Source organism: Macaca nemestrina, chromosome 4 (assembly GCF_043159975.1).
Source record: "Macaca nemestrina isolate mMacNem1 chromosome 4, mMacNem.hap1, whole genome shotgun sequence".
Lineage (NCBI taxonomy): Eukaryota > Metazoa > Chordata > Mammalia > Primates > Cercopithecidae > Macaca > Macaca nemestrina.
In genome coordinates, this window is record NC_092128.1 from 179,322,791 (window position 1) to 179,343,825 (window position 21,035).

The following is a 21,035-nucleotide window of genomic DNA, read 5'->3' on the forward strand; positions in this document are numbered from 1 at the left end:
CCTTGGGCGCATGTTCTCAGGACCTCCTGAGCGTGAGGCCTGTGTCATGGGCCATGATCACTTGCATTAGGCTCAGAATAAATCTCTTCACATATTTTACAGAGTTTGATTCTTTTCGTAGACAGTTGAAAATTTGGAGACTGGGTTTTGTTTTTTTTTTTTTTTGAGACAGAGTCTTGCACTATCATCTGGGCTGGAGTGCAGTGGTGTGATCTCGGCTCACTGCAACCTCTCCCTAGAGACTGGGGTTTTTTAAGGATAATTTGGTGGATGGGGGCCAGGAAGTGGGGAGTGCTGATTAGTCAGGTTGAAGATGAAATATAGGGGGTTGAAGCTGTCCTTTCGTCCAGAGTCGGCTCCTGGGTGGAGACCACAAGACCAAATGAGCCAATTTATCTTTTTTCTTTTCTTTTCTTTTTTTTTTTTTTTTTGAGACAGAGTCCCATTCTGTCGCCCCAGGCTGGAGTACAGTGGCGTGATCTCAGCTCACTGCAACCTCCGTCTCCCAGGCAATGCTCCTGCCTCAGCATCTCCAGTGGCTGGGGTTACGGCCAGGCCAAAAGGTGCTAGAGTCTTAATCTTTTCAAGATTGGAAGGGTGGGGAAGAAAGAAATCCAGCTATGTTAATAGAGATTCTTTACAGATGCAAATTTCCCTGCACAAAGGATGGCTTTGCAGGGCCATTGCAAAATATGACAAAGAAACATGTTTTAGGTTAAAATTTTTCTTGTCACCTAATGTTATGCCAGAGTCAGATTGGAAAGTAAGTCATAATATATAGGGTTAAATAAAACCCGTCTGATGAGAATTTATGGTTTGTAGGGCATGAATCCCCAGATCCCTTAGATAGGAATTTCGTCAAGATAAGAAAAACATTAGAGTTTAAACTAGGTGCGGTGGCTCATGCCTGTCATCCCAGCACTTTGGGAGGCCAACGTGGGCAGATCACCTGAGGTCAGGAGTTCCAAGACCAGCCTGGCCAACATGGCAAAACCGAATCTCTACTAAAAATACAAAAATCAGCTGGGCGTGGTGGAGTGTGCCTGTAATCCCAGCTGCTCAGGAAGTTGAGGCAGGAGAATCACTTGAACCTGGGAGGCAGAGTTTGCAGTGAGCTGCACTCCAGCCTGGGAAACAGAGCGAGACTCCCTCTCAGAAAAAAGAAAAAGAAAAAAAAAACTCAGAGCTTAGTCCTCACAACTTTTGGGGAGACTGATTTGAGTAATAATAAAACTCCATTCAGCCAGCTCTGTGTGAATTAAACCCTTTTTCTATTGCAATCCCTCTGTCTTGATAAATTGGCTCTATCCGGGCAGTTGGCAAAATAAACCCGTTGGGCAGTTACAATTCCCTTTTGCCATATGGGTTTACATTCACAGGTTCCAGAGATTAGGATGTGGCTATCTTTGGCTATTCTGCCTATTAAATAAAATCTATGGGGTGGGCAAGGTGGCTCGTGCCTGTAATGACAGCACTTCGGAGACTGAGGTGGGAAGATCACCTGAGGTCAGGATTTCAAGACCAGCATGGCTAACATGGCAAAACCCCATCTCTACTAAAACTACAAAAATTAGCCGGGTTTGGTGGTACATATCTGTAGTCCCAGCTACTCAGGAGGCTGAGGTAGGAGAATCCTTTGAACCCAGGTGGTGGAGGTTGCAGTGAACCAAGATTGCGACACTACACTCCAGCCTGGGCAGTAGAACAAGACTCCATCTCAAAAAAATAAACAAATAAATAAAAATAAATAAGTAAATAAATAAAATATATGGAAAGCCATTTATTTGGATGCAACACTGGCATTAGACCAAAATGGAGTCACTCATGCCAAAGTTGCACGTCACCAAACAAAACTAAGTTGTTAATTTGACGCAAATGGGCCAGTGTTAGCCAGCGTAATAAGGAAGTCTCGTCTGTTTTCCCTTACAAGGAAGGTAACCTGAAGTAACCAGATATTAACCAATCTGCTTTTTGTATTTGCCGTTTTCTTGTTCCTGCTCAAGTTACCTTCCAAACCCAACTGTTCTGCCCAACAGAGCACCTGTGTTTTTAAATGAGATGCTGCCCATTCATGACTCACAAAAAAAGCCAATTCTATCATTAAACTAAATTTGTTGAAATGTGGTCATTTGAGAAACCTAACAAAACTGTCTGTTCAAATTGGCTCTCAATCTGTTTGACACTGTGTGGTGGTCTTTAATAGTGTCTTTGCGATCTGTTGTGACAAGAGTTTCCAGGATTCTCTTAGCAGACTTGGAATCAGTCATCTTAGATGTCTTGTTCTTTTTTTCTTCCTGGGAAAAACGAACAAACAAATAAACAGTAGGAAAATGGTATTTTGAGATTGCAATCCTAATTCTTTTTATTTAGTTAGTTATTTTTTGAGACAGAGTCTCGCTCTGTTGCCCAGGCTGGAGTGCAGTGGTGCAATCTCAGCTCACTGCAACCTCCACCTCCCAGGTTCAAGCAATTCTCCTGGCTCAGCCTCCCAAGTAGCTGGGATTACAGGCACCCACCACCATGCCCAACTAATTTTTTGTATTTTTAGGAGGGACAGTGTTTCGCCATGTTGGCCAGTGTGGTCTCGAACTCCTGACCTCAGGAGATCCACCCGCTACGATCTCCCAAAGTGCTGGGATTACAGGTGTGAGCCACCACGCCCCGCCTACAATCCTAATTCTATATGTGCTCATTGCTGCTAGGTTGGTCATTGTTTCTAGGCCTTTTCAGTGAAGAACTAACAGCTAGAAAACAGACTTTTTTTTTTTTTCCTCGAGACAGAGTCTCCCTTTTTTACCCAGGCTGGAGTGTACTCGCACAATCAGGGCTCACTGCAGTGTTGCCCTCCTGGGCTCAATCAGTCTTCCCACCTCAGCCTCCTAAGTAGCTGGGACCACAGGTGCACACAACCACACCCAGCTAATTTTTTTTTATTTTTGTTGAGACAAGGTCTTGCTATGTTGCCCAGGCTGGTCTCAATCTCCTAGCCTCAAGCAATCCACCTGCCTCAGCCTCTTAAAGTGCTGGAGGGGACCCGGTGGCTCACGCCTGTAATCCCAGCACTTGAGGAGGTTGAGGGCAGTGGGTCGCTTTGAGCCTGGAAGTTTGAGACCAGCCTAGGCAACATGGCAAAATCCCATCTCTACAAAAATAAAAATTAAAAAAATACAAAAATTAGCTGGGTGTGGTAGCGCCCTGTAGTCCCAGCTACTTGGGAGGCTGAGACGTGAGAGGATCACTTAAGCGTAGGACGTTGAGGCAGCAGTGAGCCGTGAGCGCGCCGCTGCACTCCCGCGTTGGTGAGAGCGAAGACTCTGTCTCAAAACAAAAAACAAAAACAACCCCACCCCCAGAAAAACTCTCATGAATTCATAGTGATATTTCTGATTCACAGCAAATTCAGATTTGACTTTTTGGTCTTTTTTTTTTCTTTTGAGACGGAGTCTCGCTCTGTTGCCCAGGCTGGAGTGCAGTGGCGCGATCTCAGCTCACTGCAAGCTCCGCCTCCCGGGTTCACGCCATTCTCCTGCCTCAGCCTCCCGAGTAGCTGGGACTACAGGCGCCGCCACCGCGCCTGGCTAATTTTTTGTATTTTTAGTAGAGACGGGGTTTCACCGTGGTCTCGATCTCCTGACCTTGTGATCTGTCTGCTTCGGCCTCCCAAAGTGCTGGGATTACAGGCGTGAGCCACCGCGCCCGGTCTGACTTTTTGTTCGTTAGACTTACAAGTAAATTTGAATTTGTCTGATATGAGCAGCACAGGTGTGTGGCTGAGCAGCTCCTATGGTCAGGAAGCCCCCATAAGCCTTGATGCCTCCAGTTCACAGTCAAAACTGCTGGCTGGGTATTTACTTGACTCTCTATATTATGTTTATACAGTATGTCTTTTTTTTTTTTTTTTTTTTTTTTTTTGAGATGGAGCCTTGCTCTTTCACCCAGGCTGGAGTGCAGTGGCGTGATCTCGGCTCACTGCAACCTCTGCCTCCCAGGTTCAAGTGATTCTCCTGCCTCAGCCTCCTGAGTAGATGGGACTACAGGCATGTGCCACCACGCCCGGCTAATTTTTGTATATTTTTTTTTTTGTAGAGAAAAAATACATCACGTTGCCCAGGCTGGTCTTGAACTCCTGGTCTCAAGTGATCCGCCTTGGCCTCCCAAAGTGCTGGGATTATGGGTGTGAGCCACCGCGCCCGGCCCTTACATCTTTTACATCCCTGATTTTGATTTCTTCCTACAAGTAAACATATATATATATTTAAAATTCATCATCGTCTTTATGTTAATATACTTCCAGACATTTTATTTGTCTAGTGTTTGTTCTTTGGAAGATTCCTAAAAAAGAATCATAGGAACAATATTTCTTGAGTTATTGAATATTGATGACAGTTTGTGGCCTTTATCTTGAATCTCACTTTGGCTAATTAAAAAATTCTTGGCGCATATGTTCTTTCCTTCAGTATATTAAAAAACATACACTATTGAGTTTTCTTTTGGCCTAAAGCACTGCTGGCAAAGTTTGATGATAGTTTGATTTTTTTTTCCTTTACAAATAACTTGGTTATTTTGCCTGGATTTGTAAGAAATTAAAGTCCAATAATTTTACTAGAGTAAGCCTTGGTATTGGTGGTTCTAGGTTAGTGTCTTCAGACATTTACTGTGTCTTTTTTTTTTGTTCTGAGATGGAGTCTTGCTGTGTCACCAGGCTGGAGTGCAGTGGCATGATCTGGCTCACTGCAACCTCCGCCTCCCGGGTTCAGTGACTCCCCTGCCTCAGCCTCCTGAGTAGGTGGGACTACAGGCACATGCCACAATGCCTGGCTAATTTTTTGTATTTTAGTAGAGACAGGGATTTCACCATGTTGACCAGGATGGTTTCGATCTCCTGACGTCGTGATTCGCCCGCCTCGGCCTCCCAAAGTTCTGGGATTACAGGCGTGAGCCCCTACGCCCGGCCTTTTTTTTTTTTTTAATAGAGATGGAGTTTTACTGTGTTGTTGCACAGGCTGGTCTCAAACTCCTAGGCTCAAGCAATTCAACAGCCTTGACCTTCCAAAGTCTTGGGATTATGGGTGTGAGCCATTGCACCCAGTCGACTGTGCCTTTTTTTTTTTTTTTTTTTTTTTGAGACAGAGTCTCCCTCTGTTGCCCAGGCTGGAGTACAATGGCGCCTCCTCGGCTCACTGCAGTCTCCGCCTCCCAGGTTCAAGTGATTCTCCTGCCTCAGCCTCTCTAGTAACTGGGATAACAGGCGCCTGCCACAACACCTGGCTAATTTTTTGTATTTTTAGTAGAGGTGGGGTTTCACCATGTTGGGCAGGCTGGTCTTGAACTCCTGACCTTGTGATCTGCCGGCCTCAGCCTCCCAAAGTTCTGGGATTACAGGTGTGAGCCACCGTGTCCGGCTTTTTTTTTTTTTTTTTTTTTTTTTTTGAGACAGTCTTGCTCTGTCACCCAGGCTGGAGTGCAGCGGCATGATCTCAGCTCAATGCAACCTCTGCCTCTGGATTCAAGTGATTCTCATGCCTCAGCCTCCTGAGGAGCTGGGATTACAGACGTGTTCCACCACACCCAGTTAATTTTTGTACTTTTAGTAGACACACCATGTTTACCAGGCTGGTCTTGAACTCCTGACCTCAGGTGATACATCGGCCTCGGCCTTGCAAAGTGCTGGGATTACAGGTGTGAGCCACTGAGCCTGGCCAACTGTGTCCTTTTAATATGTTGTTTCTTTTTTTTGTTTATTTGGGGGACAGAGTCTCACTCTATCACCAAGACTGGAGTACAGTGGCAAGATCTCGGCTCACTGCAGCCCCTACCTCCCAAGCTCAAGCAATTCTCCTGCCTCAGCCTCTTGAGTAGCTGGGATTACAAGCATGCGTCACCACGCCTGGCTAATTTTGTATTTTTAGTGGAGACAGGGTTTCTCCATGTTGGTGAAGCTGGTCTCAAACTCCCAACCTCAGGTGGTCTGCCCGCCTTGGCCTCTCAAAGTGCTGGGATTACAGACGTGAGCCACCGCATCTGACCCAATTTAAGAAAATATATATATTTTTTTATTACAGACCGAGCCTCACCATGTTGGCCAGGCTGGTTTCAAACTCCTGACCTCAAGTGATCCACCTGCCTTGGCCTCCCAAAGTGCTGGGATTACAGGCATGAGCCACTGTGCCAGACCTTTTTTTTTTCTTCTTTTAATTTTTTGCAAAGAGGAGGGTCTTACTTTGTTACCCAGGAGGATCTGGAACTCCCAGACTCAAGCAATCCTCCCACCTCAGCCTCCCAAAGTGCTGGGATTACAGCCATGTATTATGGCACCTGGCCATATAGTTCATTTTCTTTAAAGAGTAGTCACGTAGAGCGGTGGAAGTGGAGAAAGAACAAAGAAATCAAACCTCATTTTTATTTTTTACTTATTTATTTTTTTGAGTCAGAATCTTGCTCTGTTGCCCAGGTCGGAGTGCAGTGGCACCCTTTGGCTCACTGCAACCTCTGCCTCCCGGGTTCAAGTGATTCTCCTGCCTCAGCCGCCTGAGTAGCTGGAATTACAGGTGTCTACCACCACGCCTGGCTAATTTTTGTATTTTTAGTAGAGACAGGGTTTCACCATGTTGGCCAGGCTGGTCTTGATCTCCTGACCTCATGATCCACCTGCCTCAGCCTCCCAAACTGCTGGGATTACAAGCATGAGCCACCTCGCCTAGCCCACACCTCATTTTTATATGAAATTAGTTTTCCTGACATTTATAGATGTCTTTTTGCCTTTGACCCTATTGATTCCCTGCTGCTCAGTTGGTTGTCTTCCCAGTACTTTCACCCCATGTAGGGCTTTGTCCTGGAAAGGCACGCTGGTTGGTTTATTTTTCAAAATCCGAGTGGGCCAGACTGCTCCCGCTCCCTGAGTCCTAGCTATAGTCTGGTGGTTCTCATTCATTGATATAGGTGCCATCTTGCTGTTGTGCTTTTTTTTTTTTCTTTTTTTAAATATACTTTAGGTTCTGGGATACATGTGCAGAACATGCAGTTTCGTTACATAGGTATACATGTGCCATGGTGGTTTGCTGCACCCAACAACCTGTCATCTACATTAGGTATTTCTCCTAATGCTATTCCTCCCCTATCCCCCTACCCCCCGATAGGCCCTGGTGTGTGATGTTCCCCTCCCTGTGTCCATGTGTTCTCATTGTTCAACTCCCACTTACGAGTGAGAACATGCGATGTTTGGTTTTCTGTTCCTGTGTTAGTTTGCTGAGAATGATGGTTTCCAGCTTCATCCATGTCTCTACAAAGGACATGAACTCATCCTTTTTTTACGGCTGCATAGTATTCCATGATGTATATGTGCCACATTTTCTTTATCCAGTCTATCATTGATGGGTATTTGGGTTGGTTCCAAGTCTTTACCATTGTGAACAGCACTGCAATAAACATAGGTGTGCATGTGTCTTTATAGTAGAATGATGTATACTCCTTTGGATATAGAATACCCAGTAATGGGATTGCTGGATCAAATGGTATTTCTGGTTCTAGATCCTTGAGGAATCGCCACACTGTCTTCCACAATGGTTGAACTAATTTATACTCCCACCAACAGTGTAAAAGCATTCCCTATTTTCCACATCCTCTCTAGCATCTCTTGTTTCCAGACTTTTTAATGCTTGCCATTCTTACTGGCATGATATGGTATCTCATTGTGGTTTTGATTTGAATTTCTCCAATAACCGGTGATGAAGAGCTTTTTTTCATATGTTTGTTGGCCGCATAAATGTCTTCTCTTGAGAAGTGTCTGTTCATATCCTTCACCCACTTTTCGATGGGGTTTTTTTTCTTTTAAATTTGTTTAAGTTCTTTGTAGATTCTGGATATTAGCATTTTGTCAGATGGATAGATTGCAAAAATTTTCTCCCATTCTCTAGGTTGCCTGTTCACTCTGATGATGGTTTCTTTTGCTGTGCAGAAGCTGTTTAGTTTAATTACGTTTGTCAATTTTGGCTTTTGTTGCCATTGCTTTTGGTGTTTTAGTCATGAATTCTTTGCCCATGCCTACGTCCTGAATGGTATTGCCTAGATTTTCTTCTAGGGTTTTTATGGTTTTAGGTGTTGCATTTAAGTCTTTAATCCATCTTGAGTTAATTTTTATATAAGGCATAAGGAAGGGATCCAGTTTCAGTTTTCTGCATATGGCTAGCCAGTTCTCCCAGTACCATTTATTAAATAGGGAATCCTTTCCCCACTGCTTGTTTTTGTCAGGTTTATCAAAGTTCAGATGGTTGTAGATGTGTGGCATTATTTCTGAGGCCTTTGTTCTGTTCCATTGGTCTATCTATCTGTTTTGGTACCAGTACCATGCTGTTTTGGTTACGGTAACCCTGTAATACAGTTTGAAGTCAGGTAGCATAAAGCCTCCAGCTTTGTTCTTTTTGCTTAGGATTGTCTTGGCTATATGGGCTCTTTTTTTATTCCGTATGAAATTTAAATTAGTTTTTTCTAATTCTGTGAAGAAAGTCAATGGTACCTTGATGGGGATAGCATTGAATCTATAAATTACTTTGGGCAGTATGGCCATTTTCACGATATTGATTCTTCCTACCCATGAGCATGGAATGTTTTTCCATGTGTTTGTGTCCTCTCTTATTTCCTTGAGCAGTGGTTTGTAGTTCTCCCGAAAAGGTCCTTCATATCCCTAGTAAGCTGTATTCCTAGGTATTTTATTATCTTTGTAGCAATTGTGAATGGGAGTTCACTCATGATTTGGCTCTGTTTGTCTATTATTAGTGTATAGGAATATTTGTGATTTTTGCACATTGATTTTATACCCTGAGACTTTGCTGAAGTTGCTTATCAGCTTAAGGAGATTTTGGGCTGAGACTATGGGGTTTTCTAAATATACAATCATGTCATCTGCAAACAGAGAATTTGACTTCCTCTCTTCCTATTTGAATATGCTTTATTTCTTCTCTTGCGCGATTGCCCTGGTTAGAACTTCCAATACTGTGTTGAATAGGAGTGGTGAGAGAGGGCATCCTTGTCTTGTGCCAGTTTTCAGAGGGAATGCTTCCAGCTTTTGCCCATTCAGTATGATATTGGCTGTGGGTTTGTCATAAATAGCTCTTATTATTTTGAGATACGTTCCATCAATACCTAGTTTATTGAGAGTTTGTAGCATGAAGGGGTGTTGAATTTTATTGAAGGATTTTCTGCATCTATTGAGATAATCATGTGGTTTTTGTCATTGGTTCTGTTTATGTAATGGATTATGTTTCTTGATTTGCATATGTTGAACCAGTCTTGCATCCCAGGGATGAAGCCAACTTGATTGTGGTGGATAAGCTTTTTGAAGTGCTGCTGGATTCAGTTTGCCAATACTTTATTGAGGATTTTTGCATCGATTTTCATTAAAGATATTGGCCTGAAGTTTTCTTTTTTTGTTGTGTCTCTTCCAGGGTTTGGTATCAGGATGATGCTGGCCTCACAAAATGAGTTAGGGAGGAGTCCTTCTTTTTCTATTGTTTGGAATAGTTTCAGAAGGAACAGTACCAGCTCCTCTTTGTACCTGTGGTAGAGTTCAGCTGTGACTCTGTCTGGTACTGGGCTTTTTTTGGTTGGTAGGCTATAAATTACTGCCTCAATTTCAGAACTTGTTATTGGTCTATTCAGGGATTCGACTTCTTCCTGGTTTAGTCTTGGAAGGGAGTATGTGTCCAGGAATTTATCCATTTCTTCTAGATTTTCTAGTTTATTTGCGTAGAGGTGTTTATAGTATTCTCTCATGGTAGTTTGTGTTTCTGTGGGATCAATGGTGATATCCTCTTTATCATTTTTTATTGTGTCTATTTGTAGGGTCCAGCCCTATGGGGCTTAGTGGCTGTTCTCCCCGTGTGCGGAGACAAGAGATTGTAAGAAATAAAGACACAAAACAAAGAGATAAAGAGAAGACAGCTGAGCCTGGGGGACCACTACCACCAAGGCGCGGAGACCGGTAGTGACCCCGAATGGCTGGGCATGCTGATATTTATTGTATACAAGACAAAGGGGCAGGGTAAGGAGGGTGAGTCGTCCAAGTGATTGAGAAGCTCAAGCAAGTCACGTGATCATAGGACAGTGGGCCCTTCCCTTTTAGGTAGCCGAAGCAGAGAGGGAAGGCAGCATATGTCAGTGTTTTCTTTTATGCACTTATCAGAAGGATCAAAGACTTTAAGACTTTCACTATATTTTTTCTACCGCTATTTTCTAAGAACTTGAAAGAGGAACCAGGAGTACGGGAGGAGCATGAAAGTGGACAAGGAGCGTGACCACTGAAGCACAGCACCACAGAGAGGGGTTTAAGCCTCCAGATGACTGCGGGCAGGCCTGGATAATATCCAGCCTCCCACAAGAAGCTGGTGGAGCAGAGTGTTCCCTGATTCCTCCAAGGAGCTTGACCAAGGAGCCCTCGAGTGGCTCTTATGCGGGCGTGACAGAGGGCTCACCTCTTGCCTTCTTGGTCACTTCTCACAATGTCCCTTCAGCACCTGACCCTATATCTGCCGGTTATTCCTTGGTTATATTAGTAATAAAACAAAGAGTAATATTAAAGGCTAATGATTAATAATGTCTATACTAATGATTGATATTGTCCATGATCATCTCTGTATCTAATTTATATTATGACTATTCTTATTCTAACTATTTTCTTTATTATACTGAAACAGTTTGTGCCTTCAGTCTCTTGCCTCGGCACCTGGGTAGTCCTCCGCCCATATCTATTTGCTGCTTCTCTTTTTTCTTTTTTATTAGTCTGGCTAGTAGTCTATTTTGTTAATCTTTTCAAAAAATCAACTCCTGGATTCATTGATTTTTTGAAGGGTTTTTCATGTCTCTGTTTCCTTCAGTTCTGCTCTGATCTTAGTTATTTCTTGTCTTCTGCTAGCTTTTGAATTTGTTTGCTCCTGCTTCTCTACTTCTTTTAATTGTGATGTTAGGGTGTCGATTTTAGATCTTTCCCACTTTCTCCTGTGGGCTTTTAATGCTATACATTTTCCTCTAAACACTGCTTTAGCTGTGTCCAGATTCTGGTACATTGTGTCTTTGTTCTCATTGGTTTCTAAGAACTTACTTATTTCTGCCTTAATTTCGTTATTTACCCAGTAATCACTCAGGAGCAGGTTGTTCAGTTTCCATGTAGTTGTGTGGTTTTCAGTGAGTTTCTTAATCCTGAGTTCTAATTAGATTGCACTGTGGTCTGAGAGACTGTTTGTTATGATTTCCATTCTTTTACATTTGCTGAGGAGTGTTTTACTTCCTATTACGTGGTCAATTTTAAAATAAATGTGATGTGGTGCTGAGAAGAACGTACATTCTGTTGATTTGGGTGCAGAGTTCTGTAGCTGTCTATTAGGTCCGCTTGGTCCAGAGATGAGTTCAAGTCCTAAATATCCTTGTTAATTTTCTGTCTCATTGATCTGTCTAATATTGACAGTGGGATGTTAAAGTCTCCCACTATTAATGTGTGGGAGTCTAAGTCTCTTTGTAGGTCTCTAAGAACTTGTTTTATGAATCTGGGTGCTCCTGTATTGGGTGCATATGTTTAGGATAATTAGCTCTTCTTGCTGCATTGCTCCCTTTATCATTATGTAATGCCCTTCTTTGTCTTTTTTGATCTTTGTTGGTTTAAAGTCTGTTTTATCAGAGACTAGGATTGCAACCCCTGCTTTTATTTTGCTTTTCATTTGCTTGGTAAATATTCCTCCATCCCTTTATTTTGAGCCTATGTGTGTCTTTGCACGAGATGGGTCTTCTGAATACAGCACACCAATGGGTCCTGACTCTTTTTCCAATTTGCCATTCTGTGTCTTTTAATTGGGGCATTTAGCCTGTTTAAATGTAAGGTTAATATTATTATGTGTGAATTTGATCATGTCATTATGGTGCTAGCTGGTTATTTTGCCCGTTAGTTGATGCAGTTTCTTCATAGTGGTGATGGTCTTTACAATTTGGTATGTTTTTCAGTGACTGGTACTGGTTTTTCCTTTCCATATTTAGTGCTTCCTTCGGGAGCTCTTGTAAGGCAGGCCTAGTAGTGACAAAATCTCAGCATTTGCTTGTCTGTAAAGGATTTTACTTTTCCTTTGCTTATGAAGCTTAGTTTGGCTGGATATGAAATTCTGGGTTGAAAATTCTTTTCTTTAAGAGTGTTAAATATTGGCCCCCACTCTCTTCTGGCTTATAGAGTTTCTGCAGAGAGATTCACTGTTAGTCCGATGGGCTTCCCTTTGTGGGTAACCCGACCTTTCTCTCTGGCTGCCCTTAACATTTTTTCCTTCATTTCAACCTTGGTGAAACTAATGATTATGTGTCTTGGGGTTGCTCTTCTTGAGGAGTATCTTTAAGTATCTCTGTATTTCCTGAATTTGAATGTTGGCCTGCCTTGCTAGGTTGAGGAAGTCCTCCTGGATAATATCCTGAAGAATGTTTTCCAACTTGATTCCATTCTCCCCGTCATTTTCAGGTACACCAATCAAACATAGGTTTGGTCTTTTCACATAGTCCCATATTTCTTAGAGGCTTTGTTCGTTCCTTTTCATTCTTTTTTCTCTAATCTTGTCTTCACGCTTTATTTCATTAAGTCGATCTTCAATCTTTGATATCCTTTCTTCCGCTTGATTGATTTGGCTTGTGACACTTGTGTATGCTTCACGAAGTTCTTGTGCTGTGTTTTTCAGCTCCATCAGGTCATGTATGGTCTTCTCTAAACTGGTTTTTCTAGTTAGCAATTCATCTAACCATTTTTCAAGGTTCTTAGCTTCCTTGCATTGGGTTAGAACATGCTCCTTTAGCTCAGAGGAGTTTGTCATTACCCACTTTCTGAAGCCTATTTCTGTCAATTTGTCAAAGTCATTCTCCATCCAGTTTTATTCCCTTGCTGGTGAGGAGTTGTGATCCTTTGGAGAAGAAGAGGCGTTCTGGTTTTTGGAATTTTCAGCCTTTTTTTGTGCTGGTTTCTCCTCATCTTCTTGGATTTATCTACCTTTGGTCTTTGATGTTGGTGACCTTCAGATGGGGTTTCTGTGTGGATGTCCTTTTTGTTTATGTTCATGCTATTCCTTTCTGTTTGTCAGTTTTCCTTCTTTTTTTTTTTTTTTTTTTTTTTTTTTTTGAGACGGAGTCTTGCTCTGTGCCCCAGGCTGGAGTGCAGTGGCGTGATCTCGGCTCACTGCACGCTCCGCCCCCCCGGGTTCACGCCATTCTCCTGCCTCAGCCTCCCGAGTAGCTGGGACTACAGGCGCCTGCCACCTCGCCCGGCTAATTTTCTTGTATTTTTAGTAGAGACGGGGTTTCACCGTGTTAGCCAGGATGGTCTCGATCTCCTGACCTCGTGATCCGCCCGTCTCGGCCTCCCAAAGTGCTAGGATTACAGGCTTGAGCCACCGCGCCCAGCCCAGTTTTCCTTCTAATAGGCCCCTCTGCTGCAGGTCTGCTGGAGTTTGCTGGAGGTCCACTCCAAACCCTGTTTGCCTGGGTATCACCAGCAGAGGCTGCAGAACAGCAAAGATTGATGCCTGTTCCTTCCTCTGGAAGCTTCGTCCCAGAGGGGCACCCACTAGATGCCAGGGGGAGCTCTCCTGTATGAGGTGTCTGTCAACCCCTGCTGGGAGGTGTCTCCTAGTCAGGTGGCAGAAGGGTCAGGCACCCACTTGAGGAGGCAGTCTGTCCCTTAGCAGAGCTCAAGCACCATGCTGGGAGATCTGCTGCTTTCTTCAGAGCTGGCAGGCAGGGACGTTTAATTCTGTTGAAGCTGTGCCCATAGCCGCCCCTTCCCCTAGGTGCTCTGTCCCAAGGAGATGGGAGTTTTATCTATAAGTCCCTGACTGGGGTTGCTGCCTTTCTTTCAGAGATGCCCTGCCTAGAGAGGAGGAATCTAGAGAGCCAGTCTGGCTATGGAGGCTTTGCTGAGCTGCAGTGGGCTTCCCCGAGTTCGAACTTCCCTGCAGCTTTGCTTACACTGTGAGGGGAAAGCTGCCTACTCAAGCCTCGTAATGGTGGACGCTTCGCCCCTCACTAAACTTAAGCATCCCAAGGCAACTTCAGATTGCTGTGCTGGCAGCGAGAATTTCAAGCCAGTGGATCTTAGCTTGCTGTGCTCTGTGGGGGTAGGATCTGTTGAGCTAGACCACCTGGCTCCCTGGCTTCAGCCCCTTTTCCAGGGAAGTGAACGGTTCTGTCTCGCCGGCATCCCAGGCGCCAATAGGGTATGAAAAAACACTCCGCAGCTAGCTCAGTGTCTGCTCAAATGGACACCCAATTTTGTGCTTGAAACCCAGGGTCCTGGTGGTGTAGGCACCCAGGGGAATCTCCTGGTCTGCAGGTTGTGAAGACTGTGGGAAAAGCGTAGTATCTGGGCCGGAGTGCACCATTCCTCAGGGCACAGTTCCTCCCAGCTTCCCTTGGGTAGGAGAGGGAGTTCCCTGGCCTCTTGCGCTTCCCGAGTGAGGTGACGCCCCACCCTGCTTCTGATCACTCTCTGTGGGCTGCACCCACTGTCCAAGCAGTCCCAATGAGATGAGCCGGGTACCTCAGTTGGAAATGCAGCAATCACCTGCCTTCTGCGTTGGTCTCACTGGGAGACAAGCTGCAGACCAGAGCTGTTCCTATTCAGCCATCTTGCCACTCCCCCCTCTTTTGTTCTTAAATGGACACACTCATGCATGTTGTTCCACTTGCTCCTGTCTTGGGGTAGATGAGGATACCTTTTAACTGTGTTTTAAATTTTTTTATTTTTGAGATAGAGTCTCACTCTGTTGCCCAGGCTGGAGTGCAGTGGCTCTCGGCTCACTGCAACCTCTGCCTACCAGGTTCAAGTGATTCTCCTGCCTCAGCCTCCCAAGTAGTTGGGATTACAGATGCCTGCCTCCTCGCCTGGCTAATTGTTTTTTGCATTTTTAGTAGAGATAGCGTTTCACCATGTTTTTTAGACACCATCCATGAAATTTGGTTTTGCTATTCTAATTGTTCCATGTGTTTTGTTGTTGCTATTGTTTGTTTGTTTGTTTGTTTGAGACAGGGGTCTCCCTCTGTCATCCTGCCTGGAGTGCAATGATGTGTTCTCAGTTCACTGCAGCCTCAACCTCCTAGGCTCAAGGGATCCTCCCACCTCAGCCTCCTGAGGAGCTAGGACTACAGGGGTGCACAAGCATGCCAGGAACATTTTTATATATTTTTTTGTAGAGATGGGTTCTCGCCTTGTTGCCCAGGCTGGTCTCTTGGGCTTGAGTGATCTGCCCATCTCAGCCTCCCAAAGTGCTGGGGTTACAGGCTTGAGACATGACGCCCAGCCCTCTATGTGTGTTTATGGAGGGATTTATGTAGTGGTATTTTTGGGGTGGCTCAAAAACCATGCCCCCACAGTATCTTTCCAGAATCCTCTCAACCTTAGGAAAATTTGAAGACATATTCTATTGTACAACAGGTTGTGCAGACCAGTCTGTTGTACAATAGGTTATGTCATCAATTCATCACTATCCTACTGCACTCTCTGCCTCCAATGCCAGGCTCTAATTACACTTGTCCCATTTCAGTTCCTCAAACATGAGCAGCCCTTTCCAAATCTCTAGTCCTCTGCTGCTGTTTCTCTGGAATTGCAGAGTGGTGTCTCCCTGGAATGCTGTCCCTCTGAATTCTTTGGAAATTCCTCTCTATCCTGGTTACTTACTTCCTTGGTCAGGCACGGTGGCTCACGGCTGTAATTCCAGCACTTTGGGAGGCCAAAGAAGGTGGATCGCTTGAACCCAGGAGTTTAAGGCCAGCATGGGCAACACAGCAAGACCCCTTTCTCTATAGAAAATATTTTAAAAATCAGCCAAGTGTGGTGGCACACACCTGTCGTCTCAACTACTTGGGAGACTAAGGCGGGAGGATTGCTTGAACCCAAGAGTTCAAGGTTGCAGCGAGCTATGATTGTGCCACTATACTACAGCGTGAGCAACAGGTCTCTAGAAAGAAAAAATTCCTTTCTCTTTTGTTTCTGTTTGCTTTTTGAGACAGAGTCTCACTTTGCTGCTCAGACTGATCACTGCTCACATGATCTCAGTGGTGAGATCATGGCTCATTACAGCCTCAGCCTCCCCGGGTCAAGTAGTCGTCCTGACCTCAGCCTCCCAAGTAACTGGGACCACAGGCGTACACCACCAAGCACAGTGAATTAATTTATTTTTTTTTTGAGATGGAGTTCCGCTCTTGTTGCCCAGGCTGGAGTGCAGTGGCGTGATCTCAGCTCACCGCAACCTCCGCCTCCTGGGTTCAAGAGATTCTCCTGCCTCAGCCTCCTCAGTAGCCGGGACTATACGCATGTGCCACCATGCCTGGCTAATTTTCTATTTTTAGTAGAGACGGGGTTTCTCTATGTTGGTCAGGCTGGTCTCAAACTCCCGACCTCAAGTGATCTGCCCATCTTAGCCTCCCAAAGTGCTGGGATTACATGTGTGAGCCACCACACCCTGCCAGCTAATTCAATTTTTTTTTTTTTTTTGTAAAGATGAGGTCTCCTCGTGTTGCCCAGGCTCGTCTCGAACTCCTGGGTTCAAGAGATCCTCGCAATTTAGCCTCTCAAAGTGCTGAGATTACAGGCATGAGCCACTGCACCCAGCCAATTTCTCTTTTTAAAAATAAATAATTTTTTTGAGACAGTCTCGCTCTGTCGCCCAGGCTGGAGTACAGTGGCGCGACCTGGGCTCACTGCAACCTCTCTGTCCTGGGTTCACACAATTCTCCTGCCTCAGCCTCCCTAGTAGCTGGGATTACAGGCGCCCACCACCATGCCCAGCTAATTTTTGTATTTTTAGTAGAGATGGGGTTTCACCATGTTGGCCAGGCTGGTTTTGAACCCTATCAAGTGAACCCCCAGCCTTGACCTCCCAATGTGTTGGGATTATAGGCGTGAGCCACTGCGACTGGCCTTATGCCTTTAGGACTCTATTTATTTTGAGACGGAGTTTCACTCTTGTTGCCCAGGCTGGAGTGCAATGGTGCAATCTCGGCTCATTGTAACCTCTGCCTCCTGGGTTCAAACATTCTCCTGCCTCTGCCTCCCGAGTAGCTGGGATCACAGGCATGCGCCACCACGCCCGGCTAATTTTATATTTTTAATAGAGATGGGGTTTCTTCATGTTGGTCAGGCTGGTCTCCAACTTCTGACCTCGGGTGATCCGCCCGCCTTGCCCTCCCAAAGTGCTGGGATTACAGGCGTGAGCCACCGCGCCCGGCCCTAGAACTCTTTTTTTTTTTTTTTTTTTTTAAATCATGAGTTAGGCTGATAATTTTCAGGGCAAATCCAAAGAGTCTCCATTAATGTCTGTCTTTATTTCGTTAAGGTTTCACATGAACACTGGAGGATATGCAATGGCTTTTTTCAGCGCAAAAATTCACATCCTACCAGGTCAAGTGACTGGAGTTCACCTGTCTCGGGTGTACCGCACCTTGCGCCAGGCTTCAGAAGCTAGATCCCCGAGTCTCGAGGTCCAGCTGGGCGTGGAGACGGGTACGTGCCCGCCGCGCCTCGCGCATGCGCCCTAGGCCCGCAGGGCCCCGCACTCGAAGCTCAGCTCCCAGTGTACCCTGCTTTAACTAGCCAGCCAATTCACCTTCCTTCCCGAAGCTCCCAATTCGGCATTGCCTGGAGGCGGAAGTGGGTGGGAGGGGCCAGATGTGAGCCCCTCCCCGGAAGTGGGCGGACCCCAAGGGCTCCACAGTCGTTCCGCCGCCGCCCAGTCGGGTTGCGGCGGAGGCCGGTCCTGGCTTTGTAGCTAGCTCAAGATGGCGGCGCAGCCACCCCGCGGGATACGCCTCAGCGCGGTGAGCAGCCGCGAGGGGTGGAGCGGGCCGTATCCCAGGAGGGTGGGCAGGCGGGCAAGCGAGGGTGGGCCGGCAGTGGGCGGTGGCGGCTTGTGGGGCCGGCGGGGCGGCGGGGGCTGCGGCGGGGCCAGGGGAGGGGGCGGCCATCTCGCTCCCGTCGGCGGAGCGGCTCGGCTGCGGGTCGGGCTGGGGCGGCGCGGGACGGGCTGCGTTCCGTCGCCTCTGCATTGTGTTTCTGTTTTGCTTCGGGGAGGGCCAGGGTCGCGGCCCTCCTCCCAGCTCCCTTCTAGTCTACCCGCAGCTGTCGTCCGCGGGCGAGGCCTCGGCGGGAGACCGGACTGCTCCCGGGGCCGCGGCTCCCCTGACTTTTCTGTCCCCTGGGCGCCGTGGTGGGAAAGGAGCGGGTTCCGCGTCCAGAAACGCCGGCGGCCTCGACCTCCCGGGGGCGGGGACTGGGCTCCGGGCCTGCCCGCGGGCGGGTGGAGTCGGGATGAGTGTGCCTGATACCTGTCAGTGCCCGCAGCTTCCTTGGCAGTGGAAGCCCTGGGGCCCAGACCCTAGATCGCCGAGCTCGAGCTCTCCTCTATCCCACGTTGCGTCTGTTTTGGGGCGTTTCGAGTTCTTGGAAACCCTGCGAACATTTCCTGTATCTTAAATCGTAGGGAGCGGTCACACAAGATAACTTGAATCTCACGTCCAGGAAATGTGGGCGTGGCTTCCCCATCTGATTATCCTAAAAAACTTTACTTCCTTGTGAGCGCAGTTGTTGTTATGCTGAAACGTTCCTCTTTTTTGGAGGTTGTTGACTCTTGCCGAAGAATGACTGCCCTAGTGCCACTAATTTTAACATTCGAATGGGTAGTGACTGCTGGGGTACGAACACGTAGAGAATAATTGGTGCATTGCTCTGCGACTTCTTTCATTCGTTTAGGCAGATTCTAACGCCTGGTTTTGACGGACTTTAAATTTTTTCTAGTCCGATCTTTGTGAAATGATATCTGCTTTTACTTGCATTTCCTTGACTATTTTGTGTGGTTGAGCTCTTCGCATGTCTTTGTGGTTTTTTGTTTTGGTTTTTTTTTTTGAATTGCCTATTCATATCCTTTGCCCATTTTCTGTTTTTCTTTTGGGAGGATCTTTATTGATTTGTAAGAGTTCTTTACGTATTCTAGATAAAGGTCCATCCTTTCGTTATGTAACTGGCTTATTGAGCCAGCTAGGCTTTGGTAGTTTGAAAATAGAGGACAATTTTATTTTATTTTTTTTTTTAAACCATTGGCTGTAAACATTAATTATTCCCCACTTGTGTGAATCTGGGTTGACTAACGCTTTCCCGTTAGCTTAAGGTATTGTAAAGTCTGGCCTTATCTAGTTCAAAATCTCTATTCTGTCTCCCTCCCTTTTCCCCCTCTCTTCTTTCCCGGCTTCTCTCTCCTTCCCCTCTCGAGGTTGAGTCTTGTTCAGGCCCAGAAACCTGTAGGGGAGAAATGCAGTGAGTTGATTTCCTAACTGTTTCTGTCCTTTGATTCTCTTCTCCCTTCCCGGCCCCCGGACTCTTGTAGACTCTGGCTCTTCAAGATTGAGGGGAGAAAGGAAGCAGAGATAATAGTCAAACAGCGTTTAGACACCAGCATTGTTAGCGGGCCCTCTGGGTGTTGCTGCTGTCCATGTGCTGGGTCTTTGTTTTGTGGGTAATATGGGCTGTTGGGAACCTTACTGACAGAAATCTCCCATCTGCAGCCTCTTTGCTTTTGCTTTAGGTCAGGAGTTGGCAAACTACAGCTCATGGGCCAAATCCAGCCCAGCACCTGTTTTTATATGGCCTAAAGGCTAAGAGTGATTTATACATTTGTAAACGGTTGAGGAAAGAAAGAAGAATGTTTAGTGAGGTAAAAAATAATGCGAAATACAAATTTCAGTTCCCATAAAATTTTATTGGAATATAGCCATAAACATTATTTGCTTATAGTTCTCAAATGCGTGCATTAATAGAGATACAAGTTAATGAGCTTATGCATTTGTCAAAAGTCCTACATTTTAAAGGCACAAAGGGTGAACCCTTAGTGTATACACTTTTTTGGGGGGGGGGGGGGCTAGAGTTTCACTCTGTCTCCAGGCTGCAGTGCAGTGACACGATCTCGATCTCGGTTCACTGCAACCTCCACCTCCTGGATTCAAGCACTTCTCCTGCCTCAGCCTCCTGAGTAGCTGCGTTTACACACGTGGGCCACCACACCCGCTAATTTTGGTATTTTTAGTATATATAGGGTTTCACCATGTTGGCCAGGCTGGTCTCAAATTGTGCCCGGCCCAATGTATACACTTTTTTTTTTTTTTTTTTTTTTTCTTTTTTTTTGAGACGGAGTCTCGCTTTGTCGCCCAGGCTGGAGTGCAGTGGCCGGATCTCAGCTCACTGCAAGCTCCGCCTCCCGGGTTCATGCCATTCTCCTGCCTCAGCCTCCCGAGTAGCTGGGACTACAGGCGCCCACCACCTCGCCCGGCTAGTTTTTTTGTATTTTTAGTAGAGACGGGGTCTCACCATATTAGCCAGGATGGTCTCGATCTCCTGACCTCGTGATCCGCCCGTCTCGGCCTCCCAAAGTGCTGGGATTACAGGCTTGAGCCACCGTGCCCGGCCCCAATGTATACACGTTTTAAACAGTCATTTAGGAGGTCAGAGATACCAGGATGAAATGCAGAGTGACAAAAAGTTTTTAAATTTTTTGCTTTTTACGCCTGTAATTCTAGTGAAGTGAGATGCATATACTTTGGTTTTTGTTGTTGATTTTTTTCAGAAATCCTACTGTGGATTTAGCTGATGCACACTCGTCACCACCTCCCATACTTCAATGCTTTTATCACTTTTTTTGGTTGAATTACTATATGGTTTGTTATTACTCTTGCAAATGAGCTAACCAGTGTATAGTATGATTGCATTTTCTTTCTTATACAAACCTTTTGTTTTCCCTGAAGTTAATTGATTTATATTTTGTTTGTTTAGTTTTTCTCTGTACTGATCATCCAGACATCCAGAGAACTGGGAGCTCTTTTCCAGATGGATTCAGACACACCCAGTGTTTTGTCATTTGGAAGTCAGTTGGGAGTCATCGGCTCAGTCGTAATTTGGGGACTTCCCTTTAACATCTGTCTGGAAATTTCTTTCCTCTTTTCATGTGTCTCCATCTCACATATCCTTCTGTCTGATATGTAGC

General features: G+C 45.7%; 1 protein-coding gene across 1 annotated transcript in view; it reads left to right on the top strand.

Annotated features, from left to right (window-relative positions):
- Positions 1-17,679: 17,679 nt before the first annotated feature.
- Positions 17,680-21,035, top strand: part of LOC105472936 (MORC family CW-type zinc finger 3) — a 58,290-nt gene continuing 54,934 nt past the window's right edge. Inside the window, exon 1 of the mRNA XM_071095693.1 lies at positions 17,680-17,823. Coding sequence (XP_070951794.1) covers positions 17,785-17,823 — 39 coding nt within the window. The 5' untranslated portion in view covers positions 17,680-17,784. The remainder of the gene's footprint in view (positions 17,824-21,035) is intronic.